This window comes from Anser anser (genome assembly GCF_964211835.1).
Source record: "Anser anser genome assembly, chromosome: 5".
Taxonomy (NCBI): domain Eukaryota; kingdom Metazoa; phylum Chordata; class Aves; order Anseriformes; family Anatidae; genus Anser; species Anser anser.
In genome coordinates this window covers 6,043,433-6,071,154 of record NC_139725.1, presented here as the reverse complement: position 1 = coordinate 6,071,154, position 27,722 = coordinate 6,043,433, and the positions used below count along the sequence as shown (strand labels likewise).

At 40.6% G+C, this 27,722-nt stretch overlaps 2 protein-coding genes across 4 annotated transcripts in view; both read left to right on the top strand.

Moving 5' to 3' along the window:
• The window catches only part of ABCC8 (ATP binding cassette subfamily C member 8), a 77,591-nt gene extending 57,735 nt beyond the window's left edge, over positions 1–19,856 (top strand). For all 3 annotated transcript variants that reach the window (XM_083839612.1, XM_083839613.1, XM_083839614.1), the window contains 15 exons: positions 423–670; positions 1,666–1,826; positions 2,955–3,024; positions 3,651–3,808; positions 5,050–5,142; positions 8,748–8,850; positions 10,266–10,379; positions 11,005–11,125; positions 11,281–11,411; positions 12,130–12,208; positions 13,122–13,230; positions 14,650–14,753; positions 15,564–15,697; positions 17,055–17,117; positions 19,627–19,856. In XM_083839612.1, coding sequence (XP_083695738.1) covers positions 423–670; positions 1,666–1,826; positions 2,955–3,024; positions 3,651–3,808; positions 5,050–5,142; positions 8,748–8,850; positions 10,266–10,379; positions 11,005–11,125; positions 11,281–11,411; positions 12,130–12,208; positions 13,122–13,230; positions 14,650–14,753; positions 15,564–15,697; positions 17,055–17,117; positions 19,627–19,764 — 1,826 coding nt within the window. In that variant the 3' untranslated portion in view covers positions 19,765–19,856. The remainder of the gene's footprint in view (positions 1–422; positions 671–1,665; positions 1,827–2,954; positions 3,025–3,650; positions 3,809–5,049; positions 5,143–8,747; positions 8,851–10,265; positions 10,380–11,004; positions 11,126–11,280; positions 11,412–12,129; positions 12,209–13,121; positions 13,231–14,649; positions 14,754–15,563; positions 15,698–17,054; positions 17,118–19,626) is intronic.
• Positions 19,857–25,395: 5,539 nt separating this feature from the next.
• Positions 25,396–27,399, top strand: KCNJ11 (potassium inwardly rectifying channel subfamily J member 11). The gene has a single exon (XM_083839617.1). The coding sequence runs from the start codon at positions 25,513–25,515 to the stop codon at positions 26,713–26,715; it is 1,203 nt and encodes a 400-aa protein (XP_083695743.1). The 5' UTR covers positions 25,396–25,512; the 3' UTR covers positions 26,716–27,399.
• Positions 27,400–27,722: the final 323 nt, after the last annotated feature.

The window sequence follows — 27,722 nt, the reverse complement described above, 5'->3', positions numbered from 1 at the left end:
TTTGAACATTCAGAAGACGTAGCTTCCGTCAAACTTCTGAGGGTTTTTTATTATACTTGAACACAATTTGGTAACAAGAGATGAATTAACGTTGAATAATTTATGTTGGTATGTTGGGTGAGCTTCAAACCTATCAGTAGCTAAGCACACTTGTTTAAGGTTTTACCTAGAAAAAAAAAATGCATTTCTTTAATCAAGTCAACACTTTTAAACTGACAAAACATTTTTTTTGTGTCGTTACCATGTATTACTACTAACTTTAGCAAAGTCATATGTGTTTGCCTGAGTAAATAATTTCATTTTAAGCCATTCTTTATCTTTTATTATAACTCATCTTTTGTAGCTGCCTCTTGCCAGTTCCTATGAAAAGTCTGTAAGAGTAAATCAGTGAGGTTGTACTTTTTTTTTCCTGCATGTTGCAGAAGAAGTAACAGAAAGTGATGATGAAGACAACCTGTCCTCTGTGCTTCATCAGAGAGCAAAGATGCCCTGGAGAGCCTGTGGAAAATACCTCAGTGCGGCGGGAATCCTCCTTCTGCCGCTGCTGGTTCTGTCCCAGCTGCTGAAGCACACAGTGATGGTGGCCATTGACTACTGCCTGGCACAATGGACCTCAGAGGCCATTTCTGAGAAAACGGAGCTAGAGATGAAAAACTGCTCTCAGTGTGCGGTATGTAAAGTCTCGTTCACCTTTCTCCTGTGACTTAACCAGTGGTAATCTCCCACTGCCAGAATCTACTCGAAGGTTTATATGCAACATGCTATATTCCACACTGGAGTGGCTTTATTACTCAAAACCATTTTGAAGGTTAATGCATGTTTGGGAACACAGTGCAATAAAGCTAACAATTAAGTTTTGTTCATTGTTGTTCTGTTCTCCTACGTTTTCATCATTTGACTGATATGCCTAGACCTTGGACTCTAAAGTGATTTTGATATTGCAGCTCTTTTATCTTTCTCCCGTACTGCAGCATTCTCACTGCAGTAGGGCATTCAAGTTTTGGAATATATGGTAAACCAGATTTTTATGATGAGCACGTTATTTTGGTTGTTCTTCGTGTGAATTTCACGTGGAACTGACTCTGGTGTTACCTAGCAGGGTACTCTGTATGTACAAAGTAATAGCAGAGGGATTTTATTAGAACTGGGATTGCTTTGTTTACAGGAAATTAGTGCCTCCAATAATCTACATGAATGTTTGGAGGTTTTTGTTTGATTTCACTGGAATCATTCTTTTCATCTCTAAAAGATGTTTTATTGATGCTGGGTTTGAATATGAAATTACTATTTCAAAATAAAAGCTATTGTATTCTATTCTCATTTAAAGATGAGACCGAACCCCCAAGCTGTAATAAATGCTTTGAAGATGTGTTTTGTTCCTTCAGATGAAATTACCAAAAAATATTAATCTTTTTTATAGTATTCTGTGATTTTAAACTTCTAATTTCTCTCTTATTTTTCATTCAAATGCTCCCCTCTCTGAAGGGTTAACAAATTGTGGTTTAACAAGGTTGAAAATCATTGGCAATTTAATTTAGGGAGGATTTGGGGAAGGAAAAAGGATTTACTGCTCACATTATTTTTCAATCCTGCATTTGTGCTTTTACAGTAATTTTTAAGCATAATTTACAATGAATAATTGGTTGTTCTTTCTTTGTTTCTTAGATTTTCGACCATTCTCCATATTCAAAATTTTTCAGCATTCTCTCTTGTCTTGGAATTGTATTATGTCTTGTCACATCCATAGCAGTGGAGTGGACTGGCTTGAAAGTCACCAAAAAGCTGCACTCTTCTTTACTAAATAAGATAATTTTGGCACCAATGAGGTATTCCTCTGATTATAATACAGACTGTATTGTAGACATTCTGTATTCCTTAGTTCAAGGCAGTCTTTCTAAGCACCGTTTTTAGTATGAAGCGACTCTGAATCACATGTTATAATGCATCATTGATAATCACCAGGTACCAAACTACGGAGCGGTTTTTGAAAACGGTACCCAGGCTGCTCAAGTTCCTGGACAATAAGTCAAGTGCCTCTCCCATCTGACTGTGACTTCAGATACTAACTTCCTAGCATCTTTCATTTCTCTTTGCTGTTTTTAATTAAGGAGAAAACACAGTTATTGATGAATATGTTGTACAGTTCATACAGAGTGTGCGTCATAATCTTAATCACTGGAAATATTTACTGTCAGGCAATGATTGTGCAAGCCCATGAAAGATAATGAGCCTAGACAAGTGTCATCACAGGCATCAATAGTGTATACTGGGATTGCACAGGTAGTAGTAAAGGCCTTTGTTGTCCTGCATAAGTTTTATTTCTAATGCTGTCACGTTAAAGTTTTAGCCTGATTGGAACTTGCAACTGTTACTGAACATTAGGAAAAAGACCTTCTTATTTTTAAGTTACCAATATTTGACCCAGAATTCACGAAGGAAGTATAAATATGGAGAACTTCATTGCTTTTTTAAAAAAAACTTTTTTTTTTTCAAACTTCAGATTCAGCGTAAGCTATTGGACAGTTAACAATAAAGCAATAATGAAGTTTGTATTTTGCATATGCAAATGTAAAGGAAAGGCCTTTTAATGTATTATGCCAGGAGTTATTCTTATGCATTTCTCTTCCCAGAAAAATGCAAGACTTGTGATTGAATTTTGCTTGTGCTTTTCATGAACTGAAGAGATTTCAGATTGCAAATCTGGAAGTATTCTGTTCTATGCAAATCACATGATTACAGCTCTTAGGCAGTAAAGGGAGCTGAGGAGATGTTTGCTGTTGTTGGGGTACAGTCAAGACTGCCATTTTATTGGAAACCCATGGTTAACATCAAAAAATAAGTAACTTTACTGTGGTTGTTGATTGTGTCTGTGGCACAGTGCCTAGCTGAAAAGAAAGAGAAAAAATATTTTCATATCAGTATTGTAACCTTTCCAATTCATTGGCTCATTTCAGGTTTTTTGAAACAACACCTCTGGGAAGTATACTCAACAGATTTTCAGCTGATTGCAACACCATTGACCAGGTACTGTGAATAAATAAATTCAAGCTCCCAAGGTATCTTATTTTTCTCAGTTGGAAAGATTGGATTTTCATTTTTTATACTGTTATTTAGGTGAAGTTTACTGATGATCTGTAATGTTTAATATTATATCAATTTGTATCACAACTTTCTAGGTTCAGGATGAATTCCTCATCTTTAAATGCACATAAGTGGAATTTAATAAGTGGAAAAAACACTTATTTGATTAAGATGCCCTGCAGGGGCATTAATTTTTGCTTAATTTTTTTCCATCTTAGTGAAAAGGGAAGAGAAAGTAGATCAATATTAATATCCCCAAATTAAGAGCGTCTACTCTACTTTTTTAATGAGTGGGTAAACATTTAATTTGAGACATATGAGAAAATGAAATGAGAAAAAGGCCTGAAATATTAATGACTAAAATTCTAAGTGCCCATATTTACCCCAGACTGCACTGCTCTCCCAAACCAGCAGTCAATTCAAAAGCAGACCTGTAAGTTTAGTGTTTCAGATCCTTCTTTTTTTTTTCATTGTGTTATTAGGAGACCAGTATATGAAATAATGTTATCTTTTAGTTGATATGTTATGCGTTTATTTCTCTGAACCTGTGTGCTTTTTTATCTGTCTAGCATATCCCTGCTACCCTGGAGTGCTTGAGTCGCTCCACTTTGCTGTGTGTATCTGCTCTTGCTGTAATTTCATACGTCACACCAATGTTTCTCATTGCCCTGGTTCCCCTTGCAATCATGTGTTACTTCATCCAGAAGTACTTCCGAGTCGCATCACGGTAAGAACATAGACCATTGTCCTTCTGGAAATTGAAACGTCTGCAATGCACAGTTGCAGAATTGCAGTGCTAAGGAACTTTATTTTTACATTTGGTCCTGTCAAAGACATGGCCCTGTCTGAAAGCAAGCCAAATCCACTGTAGTGAAAACGTGTCATTTTACAAGTGCCTTCTGTCTGCAGCTCTTCGAGCAAAACTTCTGGTAGGTAGGAGCAGGGTCTTTGTCCGTGATCAAAGTTTCTTAGATTTCATGGAACACAAAACAAACAAACAACAAATAACAAAACAAAAAATACAACAGATTCTGTCCTCCCTAAGGGCTGCATGATGGACATGTCCAAGGAAACGGGGTGACAGAGCAGAGAACGTGGTGTTCCACCTGCCCATCCAGGTGGAAATGGAGGTCTGTAGAGCCAGGGAGAGAGGCTGAAGAATGGAGCATTACATTACGCCGCTAGTAGTACTGCCCATGGTTCCTGGTGGCTCCTGCATGCAGGAACATCCTCACTTGTTCTTGGAGTCTTTGAGATCTTAACAAGTTGAAAAATTTCTGACATATCTGTGATTTTCTCCTCCTATGGTTGTGCTACTTCCCACATGGTAGTGCTCAACAAGCCTTTGCAGCAACACTGCATTTTTTCTTTCATCTATGCATGGATCAAGAGGGAGTCTTTGCAACCAATTCTACTTGCTGCTGGAAGGACTTGAGACCAAATAGAATTTCACCCAACATGTGCTTCCAGTGATTCGATGACAAAACATGAAATTGAGAAGCAAGATCAGTGCAGGTTCTTATTTACTGAGTGTATAAATTCTGTTAGCTCAGTATGAAGTTGTGCTGTCATTTGAGGACAGAGAAGGAACAGAAAGGAATTTGCATTCTGCCTTCGTCTTAAATGGAGCTGTCCCATTAAATTCATATTCAGTATAGAACCAGAATTGTGTTTAAATGAATAAACAATTGAATGTAAGACATAGTAATATAGGAGAAACGAGGGAAGGCAGTGAAGGAAGAGACCTATTAAGAACTCCAGGGTCATGTGCACTAAAATTTAAACTGAAAAGTCCTCCTGGGGTCTTCATTTCCTGCTCAGAGACCTGTAGCACTTTCAAAGTATCTGAATGTTGCATATGTAATTCTTGTGTTGATGTTGTTACCTTTCACTTTCTGAAACTGCTCCAGGAGAATAACTGCACAACAAAACTGATTTTTACAAAATTCTTTTCATAACCCTTTCCAGGGATCTGCAGCAGCTGGATGACAGCACTCAGCTACCATTACTTTCCCATTTTTCAGAGACTGTTGAAGGTCTGACCACCATCCGAGCCTTCAGGTATAGTTTTATAAGAAAACATCTATCACCTCACTTTTGAATATCCATCTCTGATTCTGTTCTGCAAGTGCGTAGATAAAAGAATCTGTCATTTGGATCACCTGGAAATCCACAGTCCCAAAAGCACTAGTAATGGAAACTGTGAAACGCTAAGGACCTTTAACACTAAGCATTTTGCATGTAAAGGAGTTACTGTAGAAAAACAAACTAATGTGTGTCAGCTGCCCTGCAGTAAATCTCCACACAGTCGCACGCAGTCTGAAAAAAACTTTGTGGGCAAATGTGATTTAAGAAGCTAAATTGGCTTGCAATTACCGCAGCATGCGGTGTGGCAGACTTTGTGTTTGGACAGTTTCCATGGAACAACTAATATGCAGTAACGTGTTGTGCCAGAATAATTTGTGTATGGGTCGATGTCCTGGTAAGATAAACTGTGCATGCTAGCAACTTCAGAAGCTACAGTCACACCTTAAGTTATTTTCCAGATTGCTAGCTGAAAATGTGGTTGTTTATATTGGTTTTGAAAATATGTGACTTGGAGACACAGTCTTCTATCACCTGTTTTGATTCATTTTTCTGTCTGCATAAGATCACAGGAGCAGCCTATGAATACCTGATGACATGCCTGGGTTGTGTATCTGTGTTACAAAAATGGCAGTCACACTGACACTAGTAGAGTTACCACTGCTGAGCTAACCAGATGCTTTCTTTGCACTAGTGCTATTCTTGTCTTTTCCAGTTGACTCAAATGCAGTCAACTGTCTTCCACACCCATCTCATCTAGATGTCTACACGTTTTGCAAGTTAATACTGTTACTGTTCTATCTGTGAAACAGAAATATTTATTGTTCTTAACCTGTAGATCTAATTTTATAATAGAAGTAATGCACAAAGTTATACTATTCTTAAACAATTCTAACTGGGATATCAGGAGCTCAATAAAAGAATAACCAGTGTAACATCTTTTTTCTTTTTGGCTGAAGATAGCTGCCTGAAGAGTGGTAGAACAGCAAATTTCCATTTTTGATTGCTGTTATTGTATATTTAACTTAAGTGCCAACATTATTCTCTAGTTTGTAGCTATGTCTATGTTCACTTTTAAAGATACTTAATTTATATTTTAATTGTTGCTTTTCTCATTTACCCATATAAGCTTTTACTTTATCAAAAGGATCTTTAGGGTATTATGGCTGTATATTTTCAATTTTTAATATAATAAGTTATATTTAATGCTATCTAGATAATATTTTCAGCCATTTGGACCATTCCCTCTTGATTCTTCCTGTCACCTTAAGATGAATTCCTCTTTCAAAGAATTGTATTTAGTGCCTCTTTTTTTCTTAATCCCTGCACTAAGGGATGCGTCTCTGACCCAAACAGCTACGTGCTTTCAGTAGGTTCTGTATTCCATCTGCCTGCCAGCCTCCTGCATCAGCTGGTTACCTAGCTATTTTTAGGACTGTGAAGCTTTTGAGCTGCCTAACATATTAGCAGGAGTGGAGTTCAGACTTGCTAGCTTGAGCATCCCTAAAAATAACACTAATTCAGGAATCTAGTCATATAGTTAGGAGGTGCCAGTTGTTCCTGAAGTGTCCTTACTCTTGGCAATTCTCCATCCTGCGCTTACTCAGAATGCATAAGGGAAGAAATGTACAAAAAAATCCAGAGGGAGATCAGAAAGACAGCTACTGCTGCAGCTATAAATACACCTCACGCAGATGCCCAGGCCTAATTTATAGTTTGCAGGTGCTCTGTGGCACTTCAGAAAGTATTGGTTGGTGCCAAGTAATTGATAAATGTAGAGGTGAATGTTTCTGCAAAGACTGGGTTGTATTCTGAGAGACTGGTAATCTGGGGACATTTTCTGAAGAGAAATTCTGGTATTTCTGCAGTACCCCCCCAGCAGCGGTAACTTTGTCTGCACTGCCTTTCCACGTGCGTGCTCATGACTGACTCGTAATGCATACCTCGCATCTTTTAAGGCATACCTACATCACATAACGTCTCATGCTGTGGAGATGCCAAAGTTAAATGTGACTGAATGACTTCTGGAAGCAGTACAGCCATTTCTATATGGTAGGGTGCCGAGTATAATTAGTCCTGAGGAAAGGCAGGGTTCACTAGCTCTGCACTGGGTGATGCTAGTGCTCACTTTCAGGAGCGACCATTCTACGCCATGCAAACACACCAACATGGTCGGAGCCAGCCCTGGTTTCTCAGAACCATTTTCTGTTGCATACAGCAGACGTGTCTATTATGTCTTGGCACATAATTTAGTTGTCAACAGCTAAATTATTTCCACGAAGTCACACTTTCTTTTCTGAAAAGCGTAAATGATTTATGTCGGAACTTTATTATACTGTACTCAAAAGAAGGATTAAGATACTTGGTAGTGGACAAATCTGAAAGCATCTCTAAGACATGTAGTTCATATTAAAACATTGTCATATCTTTCTTTCATACCAGTATGCAGGGAGCTGAGTTTATAAATAAGTACTGCTTGCTGCAACCACAATATCAAAGGATGTAAGTAGGGCAAAGTTTATAGAGAGGTTAGCAAGTTCTTTTAAATTTTCTAATGTAATAGAGGGGGAAAAAGGCAAGCTTCTGGGCGCATAAATTAGATCTTCAGGCCTTCAAGCTTCTGTTACTACCCTGGAAAAGGTTTTTGTGCCACCCTCCTCCTTTATTATTAGGCATAATTATTGACACACTTTATTAACATCACATCAATTTACACCTGTACAAATAAATAGGCCCAGCTAAAGGAGTGACTGGTTGACTTGTGTGCCTGCCAAGATCTCAGTTTAAATACATGTAGCCGGGAATCACTTTCCTTATCTGTTATGTTCAAGGCAGAATTCATTCATGCAGTTTTTCTCATAAGTGGGTGCGGATCCTCTATAATAAACTGTAAACAGAACTTTTTACCATTAATCTTATTTTGTATTTTGTGGCTAGCTCATTTGTGAGGAAAAAAAATGGTTCTTTCCACTCTGTTACTTTTTGTTGCACCGTATGCTTGGCCTTTTGTTTTCCAAAGTGCTCTAGTCATTAGTAATAAGGACAAACATGTAATTAACACTAGGGCTACCATTACCAGAGGTACTTTGAGTTTATGCTTTTAAAATGGTTACAATTTCTAGGCGCTACAGTAATATAAATTTTAAAACCTTAGCTTATATGATAAACTGAGAAGATGAACTACATTCTGCATGTGCTAATACTTCTTTTCACAAGTACATGCATGTGTTGTTTCTCTTGGTTTTTTGTTTTGTTTTGTTTTTAATCTCAGATTTGTCTTTCTCACAGTTAGTATGTAGTAAAAGGCAGTTAGAAACTGCCCCCTGTGAATCAGAAGTCTACACAGAGTTTCATCAGTGCAATAACATCCATTTACTCCTGAGGACGCTTTAGAGTTTACATGTGTCTAATACAAATCTATGAGTGATGTCACTCCGAACTACTGACAGGCTGACTTAAACCTGTGTCAAACTCCCCGTGGACACAGGTCCCCCAGAATTAAATATTACTTACTGTTTTAACAATATTCTAAGGCCTGACTGTTTTCTGTTTTTTTTTTTTGTTTGTTTTTCTTCTTCAAGGTATGAAGCTAAATTTCGACAAAAGCTTCTTGAATACACAGATTCCAACAACATTGCTTCCCTTTTCCTTACAGCTGCTAATCGATGGCTAGAAGTTCGTATGGCAAGTACTTTTTTTTTGTATACACAATGAATTGATTTAACTTCATTCCAAGCAATCTGATGAAGCACCCACAGTTATCCAGCCTCGTCTGTGTTCTTTGCCATAGATAGATAGATACATAGATAGGTAGATAGATATCTGTACTGAACATGTGCCCAAACCATCCAGAAAACTGAATGGAGTATGAATTTTTCCTGTAGCCTGCAGCTGTTTCTCCAAGACAGGAATAATTCTTAAAGGTCATATTTCTTCCTTTGTGTATGGAAGAGTGATCAGAGAGTTGCTCTGGCTGTGTTGCCAGCCAGAATGCATTTGTGAGACTGTTAGCCACTGCAGGCCTTTGCGTTGTCAGTCCCCCAGGAACATTTCAACATCCCAGAAGCTCTCTTAATAAGCAGAAGGATGCAGACAGGTTTTTGCCTGTTTTGGGTCATCTGAAGAATGCTGAACATACTCAGTTGCTCATTTCCTCAGAGTGCTTGGTAAAGTGGACTGGCATAAAAAATATTTATTAAAAATAATTCTTTGAAATTCAGTCAAGGAGTTTTATCTTGTAGATGATGATGTTTGTACCAGGCTTTGATAGATACAGGTGCAGTACTGCTGCTAATGGTAATGTGGGCTCTTTTTATGTGCTCTCAGTGTAAGTCATATTTTGTGTTTTTCTACCTCCATTTTGGACTCCATGTTAGGTGATGTCTTTTGCTACTTAAATTCTGCTAGTGAGTATAATAAGATTTTACTAGTCTTACAAGTTCAGTCATAGATGATCTGAAGTCTCAAATTCTGTCTCTTAATACCTGTGTCACGAAACAGTACAAACATAGAAGAATAACAGCTTCCCTCCAACAAAGTTCATTTTCTAGTCTGTTACATAGTTCTACTCAAAGTCTTGTCTTTGAGAAGTCAAATCACTAATGATTTTAATTAAAGTGACAAAAGTCCATCCTGAGTAGACACAATCCAACTAATAGTTATGTGCTGTGCAAGAACAGCTTGTCTGAACAAATGTGATGGTAGCCACCCAGAAGCAACTGCCGTGCCTCCCAGCAGTTTGTCATCAGCCACAGAGAGGCTGTGCTCACAGAGGATCATGTGAGCATTTCTCTCACCTACCACAGGTAGCAACTGCATCGTTTCAGCCTTCTCCATGACATACTTAAGATGCCTGTGTTGACTTTTCCAGAAGATCAGGAGTGCTGGTGCAACTCCTGTGTACAAAAGCATTCCCAAACAGCACAGCTATGCTAAAGGCAATGCGAATGGATTCACGGGCAGGGTCAGAGGAGTTATGTGCTGTCTTCTGCCTCTATTTTCAAACTGTGCAATGGGTTTGGTTTTTGGTATGCAAAGTTATGAGAACATTTTAGTCATTTGTAGACTTACAGTGATGGAGCTTATTCATATTCCTTCAGGAGTACATTGGAGCATGTGTGGTACTCATAGCAGCTGTCACTTCTATTACCAGTTGCCTGTATAGAAAACTCTCTTCAGGACTTGTAGGCTTGGGACTAACCTATGCTCTTATGGTAAGAATCTTGGGACCGTTCTTGTCTCTCCCAAACATTTTTTTTGTAATTCTTCAGGGTGCAAAGATGAACAAGAAGATCGAAGGTGTCTGTATATCTATCCATGGGTACTGTAACATCACTGAAACCAAGTGTTAACTTCAATTTCTATTCAGTGGTTGACATATTTGAGAGTACTCTTTTTCATTTTCTAGATGAAGTATTCACAGAAGCAGTAGTTCAACTATGTCAATCAAATATTGCCAAGTTGCATCACATTTTTATAATGTCTTCCATTGTGAATAATAATAGTTTCAGTGCATCAATTGTAATTATGAGCAAATACATCATTCCAGACTGTCAAACCTTTTTAGTTACCAAATGATGTCTTTCCACTTGTCTTTACTGTTTTCTTTCTTGTTTGCTGTTGGTGTAGATCTCCATAGTATCAATCTCTCTGTGCTCTGCAGTCAGGAAATGTAACCTGAAGTCATTGTTGTCACCCTGTTGATGTGTACAGTGAAGTTCATTCACAACTTCAGCTTACTAAGGCTGAACAAGTGGTCAGGAATATAAGGTGCATGCTGGTTGAATGATGCAAACTGCTAAAAATCTGGAATTTAGGAGTTTGTTTGCTTTATATCAGGTGTCTAACTATCTGAATTGGATGGTTCGTAACCTGGCTGATATGGAGATCCAGCTGGGTGCAGTGAAAAGAATCCATGGCCTTCTCAAAACAGAAGCTGAAAATTATGAAGGGCTCCTTTGTAAGTGCAGTTTTGTGCAGCATGCAGAAAGAGCTTGCTGAAATACTAATGATTTTGCAGTGTATTACCATGAATAACTCAGTAAATCACTTAATGAGATGATGAATTCATCATGAGAAGGTGGTTGTATTTGTTCCCCTATGCTCCTGGTACAGCTTCCTCACAGATTCCCCAGAACTGGCCAGACAGAGGCGAGATCCAAATCCAGAACCTCAGTGTCCGATATGACAGCAACTTAAAGCCAGTGCTAAAACATGTCAATGCCCACATTTCTCCAGGACAAAAGGTAAATAACTGAATTGATTTTGAAAAGCTTTTTAGACTAGCATATCATAGAAACCACAGACTTGGAAAAAAAAAAAAAACAGTATGTTTTAATGACTGAATTACAGATTTTTTTTCTCTAAAAGAATGTAGTGCACTGGAGAGAGATCTGTGGGTTTTTTAGTTTGTTGTGCTTAGGAGTATATTACAGTGAGAAGTTAGAACTACACACTGCTTATCAGTATCCCAGTGCACTGCTGTCAGCACACAGTGATGAAAGAAGTGACAATGACCCCTTATTGTATTGGATCTACTTTCCATCATTCCCATGTGGCTCCCCTGCAGTTATTCCCATCGTTGCTCTTCTGCCTGATTGTGTCTCTTTTCTCTCAGTTGTTTTTCTCCTGCTTAATCCTGTTTGCCTGTGTCCTTCCTGCTCAACAAGGCCACCTCCAGATCCTAAGCTTTGCTGGCAGCACTGGTCAGCCCTCCTTCTGCTCCTCTGTGTCACTCTCCACTTGTTTCTGTACATAGGACTGGCCTTGATTTATCCCTAAATGCTCAGACCTTTAAAGACAAAGACTGTAATTAGGGATGCTGTTACGGCCAGTACAGTTTGACTGAACTGTCAGGAGTACGTGATGATCATGTAGATCGGCATAGTATCTCCATCTTAAATGTCGAATACAGACACTGTCCATTTCCACTCACTTGATGCTCATCGTCTTTCTGTGTCACAGATTGGGATCTGCGGCCGAACCGGCAGTGGAAAATCTTCCTTCTCTCTTGCATTTTTCAGAATGGTTGACACTTTTGAGGGTAAGATTACACTTTTTTGTGTTGGTCAAGCTTAGTTCCTGAATCTGCGTTGATATTCCTTTCCTGAATAGCAGCAGCTTTGAAGTGCACTTTTTGAATCTGAGATACGCTCTCTGGCCTCATTTAAGTATGGTGTCATCTGTCATCTAACAGCTGTGCCATTGACTAGCTGGATCAATAAAAATTCTCACTCTGCGTAACAGAAGCAAGAGTCCAGGAGTGACAGAAGACAGCCTTTTGTGCTGCTAAATCACAGCAGTAGGAGCAAAGCATAAAAGGAGAAAAGTGTTCAAGTATAAGCAAGGATCTGCACACCAGGCACAGAGCGGATTCACTGGGTCTGGAAGACTCCTCCACTGGGGACTGCAGCTTGGCCTGCTGCCCTGGAATTTCCTGCCATATTTGCTGCTGTGTGTGCCATGGCCATGTGCCTCAGAGGGTGTCTTCCTGGGCATCTTAAGAATCCTAGCCTCAGTTTCCCAGCCACATTGCCTACGGGGCCCTTACATGAAGGTAGACAGTTGTTGTATTTGAAGATAAAATTTCAAAGTGCTCAATAGTAATTTGGCTTTCTGAAATGACCATTTCCCTTGGTAACAAGTCCTTAATTGAAGTGAAGTCTTACCTTGTTGTTTGCTACATTTTTATTAATGGTCAAGCAGATAAGTAGTGTGTCTAACCATTCCTTAAAATAGTACAGGTCTACCTCACATTCTTCACAGCTGAGTCTTAGTCTTAAGAGAATTGTGCATGCTGCTTAACCAAAACTTGTTTCATTAGTGAATGAAGGGATATGCAATTCAAGGCCTGTTCCTGCTGTAATGTATTGCAAGCTGAAAGTGAGCCATGTCTTTGCCAGCAGCTGTGTGGCATGATAAACAGTCCAGCAGACTCTCCATTTTCTTTTGAATAGGAAGAATTATCATTGATGGTATAGATATCGCTAAGCTCCCCTTACAGACGTTGAGATCCAGGCTGTCAATCATTCTCCAAGATCCTATTTTATTCAGTGGAACAATCCGGTAAGCACTGAGCCCTAGCAATAAAAAAATAGTGACTATCTGCATTGTCCCATGTAATGACTTCTACAAAACCGCTGATAGCAAACTGTTCAGTTTTGGTCGCCTCAGTCGGAGTAGGCGGGAGCGCTGCTTTCTGTCTGTGCTTTGTACCTGCTGCTACCGGAGTGCACCTTCCAGTGCCTGAGCCTGGGCAGCACCCTGTCAGCAGAAGGCAGCCCATGCCTGGGAACTAGGGAGCATAACTACTGCTTCAGGATTGAGTCGTCAGTTTAGCCCACTAACAAACACACCGTCAAACACCCATAACCGCTCTGCACTTACTGAAACCTTTTTTCTCCTATGTGTTTTTGCTTCTGTCTGCCTTAAAAAATGAGATGGAGAAAATGCAGACTTAAAAAAAAAAATAATAAATAAAATAAAAAGTAGAAAAAGGGGAAGCAGCAGAACTATATGAGAAGTACTGCAGGACTTCTAGGGTGTTTTATCTTGGAGCCTCTATCCTCTGTTGCTTTTCTAGTCTTTGAGATATTCTTTCATCTACGAGATCAAACACCTTGTTTATGCTTTACTTTTTTTTTCTACCTCTTCCTTGTTCTTTGAGAAGATGATGCAGTAAAAACAGTGGAAAAAAACACCATGGTTTCCACTAAATGTCACTCCCTACCTCAGTGTCATTCACCTTAGAAAGGAACAGTATAATCTTCAGTACAGAGTAGCATCACCCGCAGTTATAGTTTCTATAAGAAAAGTCATTAGAGTTCACTGAAAATGATGGAAGTTTCTGCCGTTTGCTGACTTGAGACTAATACAGATCCCAAGATTATCTCCTGAACTTCCCTGAATAAAGCATGATGCATTTATGTCAGATGACAAGGTGACTGTATACCTTTGTTTTAATAATTTACCTATTCAAAAATTTATTTCAGGGCCATCATTGATTACTCAGAGCACGTACAGTAGCAGTAAACAGTAAAAACAAAGTGTCCCATATCACTGAATCTTTTATTTCTGATTATCATTCTGTATATTAATATGATCTGAGATTCACATTCGTCGCTATCAATTTGGGGCCCCAGTAAGCAAAAATAACACTCATCTGTTCATAAATCCAAGATCTGTTCAGTTGTAGTGAAGACTTGCATTTCATAAATCATTATGAGGCTTATTTGTTCTTTTTAGCACTTCCTTATCGCTAAGGGACAAAGGGACATACTGGATTTAAAAGGAGAGATGGCAGAATGAGAGATGTTAAATGGTGACCAAGTCTGCTGAATTCAGTGGATTTATACCAGTAAGAGATGGCAGGTCTTTAGCATATGATTCCAGTTATTTGTGGGTTTGTTTCTGGGCACACCAAAAGAAGAAATACATTGCAGAAGTTGATACTAACTAATGTTCTTGAATTGCATCTAACTGTAGGTTTAACTTGGACCCGGAGAAGAAGTGCACTGACAGCATGCTGTGGGAAGCACTGGAAATAGCACAGCTCAAGCATGTGGTGAAAGCGCTACCTGGGGGCCTAGGTAATGAGACTTCCTTCTTGCGAAGATTGCATCCGCTGTTTACAACAGAACAGCGTTTCACACTGCCTATTTATTAGAAAGGCAGTTGCTGAAGGGAAACCTTCTGAGGTTTCTGGAAGGTGACAAAAAGTGCTTGCCTGCAGGCAAAGGTGCTAGATCCATCTAATTCCCTTACCAACTGCACCTGTGGGGCAGAATCCTGTTTCTATTTCAAATTAATGGTAAAATGGTTTTATTTCAGTATGTCTTTGTTACGAAGTATTGTGGCTCATGAGTCTTGTGCATTCAGATAAGATGTCAACAAGTCAGGTGTTATATAGAATATGTTCTTTTGCATTTTACAATATTCCATTGCGCAGAGAAGAATTCAAAGGGGCAATGAAAGTTTAAAGGTGTGAATTATTTGGTTACGCAAAAGCAAGCAAAAACTTGACAATAAAGATGCACACACACAAAACCGAAAACCACAGACCCTTAAAATGCTAAGTTAGAAAGCCTGAGAGTAAAGAAATGATGGCTGTCCCGTGGACGGTGATGCAGGGCCCTAGACTGCACGCATCTCAGAGAAATTCGCTCTTAAACATCCTTAGCTACTTTGATGTCTAATAGGTATAAAGAACATAGTGACACGGAAGTACTGGTTATTTTGAGCAGTAGATATAAGCAGACAAAATTGGGCCATCAGCAGCTTCAGAGGGTAGGAAATGTTACTTTGAAAATCTTTATGCTGAAGGCGAGACAGATGCTCTGCTCTGATCCATCCCTCTCATCCACACCTCACAAATAATGTTTTTGCTGTATCCTTTCCAGATGCTATAGTCACAGAAGGGGGTGAAAATTTTAGCCAGGGCCAAAGACAGCTGTTCTGCTTAGCAAGGGCTTTTGTGCGGAAGACTAGCATCTTCATCATGGATGAAGCCACAGCATCTATTGACATGGCAACGGTGAGTTTGGAATGTTTCCAATTTCTTTTTTTCTTTGTGAGGGAGACAAATGTTAATATTAAAAGAAATTGAGAAGATGATTGTCTACACCGTAACATGCTTATACCATATTTATTGCAGACTTGTTTATAAGTCCAGGTGGTTGTGCATCATTGCAAACTAGTCTAAAGTGCTTTTAAATCATTTTTTTCTGGGAATTTAAAAGTTATTACAGCATTGTTTGCTTTAGGAAAATGAAGTGTGTTATTTTCGTTGGCAGTTTGATTTCCTAAAGTAAACAAAGCTTTGGAAGGTCAGCTGCAGTGGTCAGTGAAGGGTAAATTGGCAAGCAAACAAATTTTCCCAGCATGGTGGACAGGACAAGTCAGGAAGTTGGAAGTCTTGAAAGCAGGGTCAAAGAAATAAACAAAGACATACTGGATTATTGCATTAATTGCCTGAAATTGCTAGACAGAGGTTAAACCACACAATAATAGCACACTGACTGGATTTTAGCCAAATAGAACAGTACGTTCTTAGGATTTTTTACTTGGTTATGTTGTTATGAGAAATGTTTCGGTGTTCTTCGTGATGACAGTAGTCTATGAGTGAATAATGTAATTGGATGGCAGTTATTAAAACAGTTATGATTTTTAATTCTGTAAAATGTTAGTGTGGTAAATGTCAGTACGGTTGGGAATTACACTGTACACAGCCCAGTTAAAATGCATTTTGAATTTTGATGAAGTAAGGATGCAGTTCATCCCTTGGGATATGTGTCTAAAGAACAGATGATAGCAAACAAAGGTGTCTGTGCTAGTGGTGTGCAAGCAGTCTGGTACACAACGTGTTTCCTAAACAGGAATGGATGAGTACTGGTTGAGTGAGAACTACACATTAAAACTATCATAAATTCTTCTTCAGTGTTAAATATGCCAGGATCAGCACACTCCCATGCTTATCCCTGCCACCCCATGGTATTAGAAGTCCCCAGTGTGTGGGGACATGCCTGAGCTTCCAGCAGAGTGAAGAATATACTGCAGAGGTGTCAGCATGCATGCAGCCTGGCAGCACCCTGAATTTGTCTTTAATTTACTACACTGTAAAACTGAGATCAGGATAGCGGGGCTTTGGGAGCCGTAGTGCAGCTCATGTGCACGCAGCACAATGGCACAGAAGCCCAGAGGGAATGCAGGTGGCAGGAGCAAGCAGGGCTAACTGGAGACCACTGACTTAAGTTCTGACATGGAGTTAATTTTTCATTTCTGCAACAAAGGATGTAATAATCAGCGGTTATTTAAGGCTTCTTCAGAGTATCTGTGTGCCTACTGTGTAACTTCTGTTCTACGAAAAGCAACAAATGTTTTCCTTTTCATAGGAGAACATCCTCCAGAAGGTAGTCATGACTGCATTTGCTGACCGCACTGTGGTTACAATAGCAGTAAGTACAGTCTCTACTGCCGTTCTAATCCAAACAAGAATCAGAAAGGCCCCATTTGTTCATTCTTGTCAACACTAAGAACTTTGTGAATTTGGCCATTAATCTTTTTTTTTTTTATTGCAGTGTTTAAGCTTTCTTTTCCATTCTAAACTACTTTCTTATTTAGATACATAACAACAGTTTCTTAAATGTGTTGCTTGGTGCCAATTCTGATTACCTGCAAAGGCATACAAGTTTGTGGTCTATTTTTGTTCACCCATTTTAGGCTAATTTCTAATACAACATGACTTTGACTATTGTGAAATATAAGTTTCCTCAAGCTAAAATAATGATTTAACTAAGAAAGTGTAAAATTACGTGATTAGTTCTGCCACAGGATAGAGCAATTTCGATTCAGTATTTAAACAAATGAAGGAGAATTTTACTGACTTCTGAAAACCACTCCATCCCTGCTGACAGTGATTGAATTTAGGTTTGCATGTTCTTGAAATGGTAACACAAAGATCTCAAGTATTTATAAATAAAATTGTTTATTGACCTGAATCAAAGCAGTTGGCTTGACAAATATGTCAGAACTAATACATCTCTTTGTCCTCTATTTTGTAAAAATACACATTTCAGGGAGCTGAAATACAGTAATTTTGCTTCTTAATATTTAAAGATCAAGCACAATGCCAAAAATGTATGGTCAAGAATAGTACAGCATCTTTTTCTTTACACTTAGCAGATGTCTAACAGAAAACCTGATTTATCTCATGGTATCCCTTCATTGTGTCTTTACAAGAAAAGCAAAGGAATAATAAGCACACTATTTCCTTGTTTCTCTGCATGAAAATACTGAGTTGCACTGCATTGTGCATTTGTGTATCTTTTTGTTTGGAGATGGGCTGAGGAAGTTCTGTTTATTAGCCTTTCATTCTCTTAGTTTTAAACCACACAATTCAAACAAACAGCATTTTGGAGTAAAGTTGTTCAATGTTTTTACTTCTAATTGTAAATGCAGTCTATGGAGGGTGGGTTTGTATTTGAAATGTTCTTTGGTAGAAACAATGTGTTGTTTGTGCTTAGGAAGAAAAGTAGTATTGGGTCTATGTTATCATCTATGTTCCTGTACCGGGATGGCAGCACTGATTGTGGTCAGACAAGGGCAGTGAGTACAACTGGAATGTGACATTTCGGTCCCCTCCCCCTGCCTGTGGTCTGGATAAATGTCACATAAAGACTGCAGCAGACATGTGACTTGTAGATGCCACCAGTGATTATTTTATAGAACACCTGGCTAGGAAGCCACAGAAGGAAATAGAAGACTTGTTTTGATCCTGAGGGTGCCCAAAATCAGATTGAGAACCTTATGAGTGAAGAGTTCTTGTGTAACAGGCACCATAGTGTTCTGAGATTAAATATCCCTGCAGGAGGAATACAAACCAAAAATGTAATGCAGTTACACTCACCTTTAAAAAGTGGAATTCTGTAAAAATTAGGAGGCTTGCTATAAATTTTAAAAAAAAAAAAAAAAAGGAAGAAAATAATATGATGGGGATCATGAAAATTACTGAAGGATTTTATTCAAAAATCATAGAGCCAATGCGTGCTTTTTATTAGGAAAGGCTTGAGTAAGGGTGGAAAGAAGCAGGTATGGCTAAACAAATAAAGAAGGCTATTAGAAACAAGGAGACATTCTTGTAAAACCTGAACTCACAGCCAAATGAAGAAAACAGAAATGATCAAAAGCGTATATACATAACAGATATATCAATTGCAGTAAGGCAGGCCGAAAAAAAAAAAAAAAGAGGAAAAATAAAGCATATGAAAGCAACTTCCAGAAGGCATTAAAAATGATAGTGAATCCCTTAAACACATCAGGAGCAAGAAACCCATTGGTTTATAGGGCCATTTGATGTTGAGTACATGAAAGGAACACACAGGAAAGAGAAAGATACTGCAGAAAAACTAAATGAATTATTTGTAGTATTCACTGTGGAAGAAACTGGGGAGGTTTCTTCCCAATAAAATAAGTTAATCAAATTTTTATGTGGAAAGAATGTGAACGGAAAATCTTTATGAAAATTCAAGGGGAAACATAGGCAAGGTCATAGGAGAGACATCCCTTCAGCTTTACAAATGGACAAACCACACCAGGCTCAGGAAAACCCCTGATCTAGAAGCACGCTGGGACTGGGAGAGTACTTGAGAGCAGTACCACACGAGCTTGCCCTGTTCCCAGTCCTCCTGGCGGCAATTCTTGGTAGCAGGCATCTGGACTGGGGGTGTCCTTAGCCTAAACTCACGTGACCATTCATACTCAGGTATTATGTGTGTTTAGGTATTTGAATATCTACATGGATCTTGATCTTCATATTTGGCTGCAATATTTGCATAGTAAATCAGGATGTAACGTAGGATAAAGTCATCTTAATCAAAGTTGATGGGAAGATCAACTTCTGGAAGGCTGTCTTATCCTGGAATGTATTTGGTAGGTACACTGAACTGGCATTTTATTTGTTTTCAGCACCGCGTGCACACGATCCTGAATGCAGATTTGGTTATTGTAATGAAGAGAGGGGTTATTTTGGAATACGACAAGCCTGAGGTTCTGCTAGAACGAGAAGACAGTGTATTTGCTTCTTTTGTACAAGCAGATAAGTAGTAAAAATAAATGAAGCATTTTAAAGTAAAATTGTATTACCTGTTTTCTAAAAATGTAAAATACCTGTAAATAAATACTATTTCATAATAAAACTGAGGTTTTCCTTTTTTAATAAAATGAGCTATTTCTCCATCTAAAGTATTAATGAATTATCCATGTACTCTCCTCTTTTGTATAGTACTATTCTTTTTTATTTTGCTGCCAAAGAATCCTGAAATATGGTTAATAGAACCTACATGGATGAAGTACGACAGGATACACATAAACAAAAACATAGCCAGCATGGACTTTCTGTGTAACTCATAAATCTCTCTTGTCATTTTATTACCATGTTATTTTTTATGCATCGTAGCCCTGCTGTAGATAATGCTTATTATTGACTAATGCAGAAAGAAATTATATACCAAAGGTATTTCTGGAAAGCCTGTATCTCTTTTAATCATATGACTATGTAAAGCTTTAATATCTAAATATAAAATCTATAAAACTTTTTATTGCAGTTTATTGATACTGCTTGTGTCTCTTGGTCTCTTCTTTAATACCTTTAAGAAATTAATCACAGTCTAATTCCCTTAGTCTTTCTTAGGCTGCCTTGCCTCTACCCCTACTGAATCATGTATTGATTCCCAAGGGCCAGACTCCCTCCCACATAGTGAGGAAACGAAGAGGCCGGAGGCTGTGATAAGGTATCAGTATTTAATGCACACTGTTTCCAAAGCACTGCAGATACAACAATTCATCTAGAAATTATCCTTCCAAATGTGATAAACAAACGGTATTAAACCTTACACTGTAGCTCAGAGCCACGGGGACTCGACTCATTCTCTCCTAATTTCACATAATTCACCCACTGTCACACTGTTTCTAGATTCACTGTGATCCTCACCCATATATACTCAAGATTAAGCACTGAAATTATCCTAATTTAGCTGGACAACTACTTATTCCTGTCCAATCAATTAACTGTGGCAATCATTCTAGGAGTAATTAATGACTAAGCAGTTAGAATGTCAGTGACCCAATGGAAGATAAAAATCAATTTTTCACTGGTATTCTTTTTATAGCATTTTCTTTCACATCCCTTTTTGCCTCCCCCTATTTGAAGAACTCAAAGCATTTGGGGAAAGTACTTTGTGTGTTTTTTTTCTCCTCTCTTTAGCCAGTTAAATTAATTTGAAATCTATTTTTAAGAGTTCAGTTCCTAGAGGCAGACATCTCCATGTTCTCATGGGGTACATGATATTTTTAACGCATTACTTCTCTTCTAGCACTGCAGCAGAAAGCAGAGGAAAGAGAAGAACTGTTGCTGTTTAAGCAGTGTTACCACTTCCCCAGGGGAAACAGCTTAGTGATAGGACTGAGTAGGTCAGGTTGATGGTCGGGCTCAGTGACCTTGAAGGCCTTTTCCAACCTAGATGATTCTATGATGCTGTCACTTGCACAGCACCTAAGGGCACTAAACTCGGGCCAGAGAACATTTGACCAACAGAAGAGTGTAGCTCGTGCTACACTCCTGGTTAAAGTGCAGAGGGAGAATATGGTCACGCAGACAAAATGCGTAAGCTCTTGTCATTGCCAGCTGAAGAGAGAAAAGGGGTAGCTGGAGACATCTGGGAATCATTTTGCTGAGTAGCTTCAAAGAAAAAATAGCTGCCCTAGTATCGGTGTATGTTCACCCTGAGACACCAGGCGTCTCGTGAAAGCTAGGAAAGGAGAAATTGGATGCAGGTGACTGTATCCTTCCAGGGCAGCAGGAGGGCACAGTGAGTGCCAAATAGGTTCCTGCTACTGCCACTGTGTGCTGCCTCCTAACTGCCCAGCACCAGCCTAACACAAGTATTCATCCCATAAAGACTTAGGAAATCACCACTCTGCAGGACTTGCCTGGAAAGGGATGCAAGGGAGCAAAACACACAGCTCATCATGATTTTTGGAAGTGGAAGACTGTATTAGATCTTGAAGTTATAAAACATAAGATCGTAAAGTGCAAGTGACTTTGTAATTGGGGGTAGGTTTCCATTGTAAATGGGGCTTACATTTCATAAGGCATCATTGCAGGACAGCAGGGTATGAGAGTTGGTTTGTAGCCAAATAGTATACATCTTTTTCATGGTATCACACTACCAGATAAATGTGTGAACATAGAGGCCTCTTAGCTGCCACTTGGACAGAAGACATTTTATGTTTCCTCGGTGTATTTTTCTCTGTTTATATAGGGCCAAATCCCAGAGAGTTTGTGCTCCCTAACTCCAAAGGCTTGGCGTCTCAACAGTGAGCAGAAGCCATATCTAAAAAGATTATTCAATGGTGGGAGCTGTAAAGTCAGAGATGATGGAAAGCTCACTGCTGTTATTGGGTCTTTAAACCTGTTGCTTTGGGTCGCATGGTCCAGAAGTCCCTGTTGAATCAGGCTCACAAACATACAAAGCACAGCAATAGCGCATTACTAAGCAAAGTATTGCACTAGATGAGAACAAGACAGCCCCAGAGCAGCCATGTGAGGATGGGGAGCTGTCACATCTAGACCCTATTTCTCCTCTAGCATGGGGCTTGGCTCAGTCCCAAAGATGTTGGCAGGATAGGCTGCCCCTGGCAATGCAACCAGGGCTTTTTCCACCCTGCTGCCTTCCATAAAGACTTCCACTCCACAAACATCTTTTTGTCTTTATCCCCTTGTCTCACCACAGCCACTTCATCCTGTTGCACTCATTTCTAAGGGAATGCTGTTTTCTTGGAAGGCCAAGAAGCACAGCGTGCCTGCCACATTAGCCCTCTTCCATCTCTGCTCATGCCTTCCTCTGCGATTTTGAATGGCCAGCTCTGATCTCTGCTCTGTTTCCCTGCTCATGCAGCGAGGGCATTTGTGAGGCTTAGTTCAGCTTAGGCTAGCGCTACATAACCCTTGAAACAAAGGTCTATTTCCACAGGTGCCAAATCAATTTTAAGTTAATAGTTATAGTAATATCTTATTGGTAGTCATTAAATTAGGAAAAAGCAGAAGAAAATGTTTCAAAATGTAAAAACTATTTCATGGATGAAAACAATGTACCCTGCATGATTCCACACTACAGCCTTCAAGTGTGGGTTTGTTCCTGTGAGCCCAATTTGTTCAGCAGCTCTTAACACAAATATGTTGGCTCACACCAAAGATCTGTCACTTTTCTCCTTTAAGTATCTGTCACTTGATCCACAAAGACAGGGCTTCTTTTCGTTCTGCTCTAGAAATTCTTCAGCAGAAGCCACTTGCTTTCCTGTCCTAACTAAACCAACAAGTGCTGGATAGGAAACAGTGAAGGAAAAGAAGGTAAGTGGAAGATGACAGTCCCAATAAAGAACAGAAGGGGAAACAAGGGAACACCCTTCTAGCACTATAGAGTTCAGGATTCCTTAAACCAACAGGGTAAACATGTTCATGCAGCACTCCTTGCTGCAGTAGGCTGCACGGGTCATTCCTAGCACCAGCCTAGGAAGCAATTCACCTTTCTGATACATGGGCTTTAAAACACACTGCCACCTTGATGCATTTTTTTCATTCTACACTCATGTAGTTGCCGCCCTCTGGAGGAAGAGGTACAGAATAAGACAACGCTGAGAGAAAAGCAAGAAAAAAAGTGCAGCAAAGGCATGTCTATTTCCATCTCTGTAAAAGAGTGACATGCTACCAGTACGTACTACTACTACATGATGGTGCAGAGCCTCTTTATGATCACTTCAGAAGTGCTGGAAATAACTGTGAGCTGCCCTCGGAGAATCGCACTTTTCAGAAGTAGTGTTTCAGACTGCCTTTTTTTTTTCCAAATGTTTAGGAAAAAAGTACAAAAGATCATTTTTAAAGTTAAATTGTATATACAAACCATGTACTTGGAGCATTTAAATTTTAGCCTTTTGTTTTGTTTGGTGCAGGTGGCATATTCACAGCAAGAACACACAAAGTGTCTAGCAGAGAAAACAATACAGAGAAGAAGTATCTTTGGCCAAGTTCAGCAGCCTGGCAGCCAGGTTCCAGGACACCTTGTTGTCATTTCAGTATTATTTATCAAAGCAGCCAGAAAGGTGACCCAGAACAAGAGAAAAAGTGGAGTATTGGGAAATCAATCCTGTCAGAAAGAACATTAGCGTCCAAGGACATGCAACTAGTCATAGTAGAATAGCAGTAGTAGAAATAGCCTCAAATAACAGTAAGCAATTAATTACAAGTCCTATAATGCTTGCTTAGAGACCTCAAAATGATTATTTAGAAAATACTAATTCTGATATCCCTTAGTAGGCTACAGTTAGCAGCTGTTGGTGGTGAAAGTTAATTCCAACCTCCTCACCTGGCTGGCTCCCAGCCAGCAGCTGGGCAATTGCATTGCCCCCGCAATCGATAACTGCTTACCGTGTACACCAGAGCACTTAAGAGCCAAAACTGAAGGGAAAGTCCACCAACACACGCAATTAGAAAAACACAGTATTAAATCCACTAGCACTTAAGAAAAAAACCCTTATCCAGAATATGCTAGGATGCTTTAGCAAACCTACAACTTTGGTGTCTAGACTGAAATAGAAAGAAAATACTTAATCAGAGTAAGTAAACACGATGGAGAATATTGCTATTTAATCAGCACGACAAAAATGTCAGAGTGTTTTTAAATAACCCATCTTGTCCCAAAGACATGCCCTTATCTGTACACATATATATGTATTTATACGCACACCAGCACCATACCATTACACGCAAGTTCTAGTGTCCTGCCTCTTTTTGTTCTGCCTTCTGGCAATTTTGGTGTCTTTGTCACCACGGGTTAACGATTTGCAGCCAGCTCACTCCTTTGCAACTTTTACCACTATTTAGGCAGTAGACATTTTCCTGAGATGTCAGCTGCCATTACAGCTCAAGTCATTTCACCAGATCCTTGGTTCAGAAAAAGCCTTCCTTAGTAAGGCTGAATAACGCTGGCAAATTTCATGAGAGTGAGTGGGAATGAGCCCTTTAATTCCAGATCTCTTTTTAACCATTACACCCTCGGCCTTGGCCTCTTCAAGCAAGTTTCTTCCCACTCCCTGCCTGAATTTCTCATTAGCTATAAGCTTACACCAAAATGCATAGGCAAATTGCAGGAATTCGAGACTTTTTTTTTTTTTCCTTCTGTTGAAGATTTCATTTTACAGAGAATCCCCCAAATCATTTTCCCCTCAGTTTCACCCAATTATCACCCGACCTGCAATCACGCCGGGTAGCCGGCGCTAATGGAAGCCAGCAACTGGCGGCGAGTCCGACCTCGAGCAAATATTGACAGAAACGGCTTCCAGAGGCCGGGGGGGACGCTCGCACCGCCCGCGCTCCCCTTTCCTGAGGTAAACCTGGGGTAAAAACGTAACGAGAAACGTCCCCGGCGCTCACCGGGGAGCCGTTTCCCCCCGGGACGACGATCGGGAGCGGCGCCCGTTACCCGCGGACCGTTACGCGGAGCTCCGCGCGCGCGCGCAGGGGGCGCCGCCTCAGCGCCTCGTCCCTCAGCGCCCCGGGGCCGTTCCCGGCTCGCCGACCGCCACCCCCGAGGCCGCGACCGGCCGAGCCCGGCCCCACACGCCGAGAACCTCGGCGTGTGGGGCCGGGCTCGGCCGGTCGCGGCCTCCGGGGCGCCGCCTGGCGGCCCCGTCCCCTCCCCGCTGCGGCGGCGCCGTGAGCCCGCTCGGCCCCCGCCCCCGGCGGCAGCGGGAGCGGGCATGGGGCGGCGCTGAGCGGCGGAGCGGCGGCGGGGAGCCATGCTGTCGAGGAAGGGGATCATCCCCGAGGAGTACGTGCTGACCCGGCTGGCGGAGGATGTGCCGGAGCACGCCCGGTACCGAGCCCGGGAGCGGCGGGCGCGCTTCGTGGGCAAGAACGGCGCCTGCAACGTGGCCCACAAGAACATCCGCGAGCAGGGCAGGTTCCTGCAGGACGTCTTCACCACGCTGGTGGACCTCAAGTGGCCCCACACGCTGCTCATCTTCACCATGTCCTTCCTCTGCAGCTGGCTGCTCTTTGGCATGGTCTGGTGGCTCATCGCCTTCGCCCACGGAGACCTGGACCACAGCACTCGGCTGCAGCGGGACCCGGCCAGGGCGGCGGAGGGGGTCCCGGACGGCTTTGTGCCCTGCGTGACCAGCATCCACTCCTTCACCTCCGCCTTCCTCTTCTCCATCGAGGTGCAGGTGACCATCGGCTTCGGGGGACGCATGGTGACGGAGGAGTGCCCGGCCGCCATCCTGGTGCTGATTGTGCAGAACATCGTGGGGCTGGTGATCAACGCCATTATGCTGGGCTGCATTTTCATGAAGACCTCGCAGGCCCACCGCCGTGCCGAGACCCTCATCTTCAGCAAGCACGCGGTCATCGCCCTGCGGGAGGGCAAGCTCTGCTTCATGCTGAGGGTGGGCGACCTCCGGAAGAGCATGATCATCAGCGCCACCATCCGCATGCAGGTGGTGAAGAAGACGGCCAGCCTGGAGGGGGAGGTGGTGCCCCTCAACCAGATCGACATCCAGATGGAGAACCCCGTGGGGGGCAACAGCATCTTCCTCGTCTCCCCACTCATCATCTACCACGTGATAGACAAGAACAGCCCCCTCTACGACATCTCCCCTGTGAACCTGCACCACCATGAGGATCTGGAGATCATCGTCATCTTGGAAGGGGTGGTGGAGACCACCGGCATCACCACTCAAGCCAGAACCTCCTACCTGGCAGATGAAATCCTCTGGGGCCAAAGATTCGTGCCCATAGTGGCAGAGGAAGATGGGCGATACTCTGTGGACTATTCTAAATTTGGCAACACAGTGAAAGTGCCCACCCCTTCATGCACTGCCAGGCAGCTGGAGGAGGACAGGAGCATCATGGACACCATGCCATTATCCCCGAAAGGCACCATAAGGAAGAGGTCTGTCAAGCTAAAGCCCAAGTTCACCATAACCGATGAGCCTTCCTGATGCCTTTTGACGGGGAAGCTCTGTTAGGGCTTTGTGTCTGAAAGATCTCATAAACTCAAAACACTGAGGTGGCCTCTGTTGCTTTTTTTAAAATTCAGGTTGGTAGAACAAGGTATGTTCTGGTGTTATTTATTGTGGGATAAATCTAAAGCTAATTATATTTTTTTAAAGGTGCAAGAGATTTCAAGCAGCACTGTATGAGTAGGAAAATCATGATCTGCAGCTTTAAATTTCAGTTCAGACTGTCGTATTTAGTTGCACGATCATTTTGTATTGATTAATCTGCAGGTAATTACATATTTTTCTCAAAAAATAAATGTATATTTATTCTCGGAGATTGCAGTACTTAGGGTCTTGCAGTGTATGTCCTAAAGTCGGTAGATTTTAACTGTATTTTTCTAACTTGAACAATCATATATAATATAGCAAAATAAAATAATTAATAAAGTCAGCTGAATTTAAATGATAACAAAAAGGTCAGGCAGTGCTATATATGACATAAGACCAGATCTAGGACTGTTTATGCTATTACACTCTATGTCTTAAAGAAATTAACTGCTGGATTTGCTTCATCCATATTGTATTGTATGAAGCCACTCCTACTACATGCAATATGAAATGTATTTGAATATTTAATTTTGTTTATTTTAAAACCCTTTACACTTCCCAAATAAAACATTCAAGAATACCTTTTTGGACTGCATATTTCTGATAGTAAGCAATGAGTTGCCTTTAAAAAGAGCAGCAGAACTGAGATTAATTATAAATAGGAAAAAAATCTGTATTCTAATTGTCTAAAGGGAGAGGAGGAATGGCCCCTCCTTCCACACACTGAGCCACACAGCAATGGGATACCCAGTAAAAAAAATTAATCTCTGCTTTAGGTCAGAGTGAATTCTGTTAGATAATCAGGAAATATAAATAGAATTAGATATTTTAGCTGAAAGGGCAGTGCTGTATGCTGGAATATATCTGCATTCAGTGGGCAAAACTGCTTAGTCCTTTCC

Coding starts and splice junctions, on each gene's coding strand:
- KCNJ11 (XM_083839617.1), top strand. CDS start 25,513: ATGCTGTCGAGGAAGGGGATCATCCCCGAGGAGTACGTGCTGACCCGG.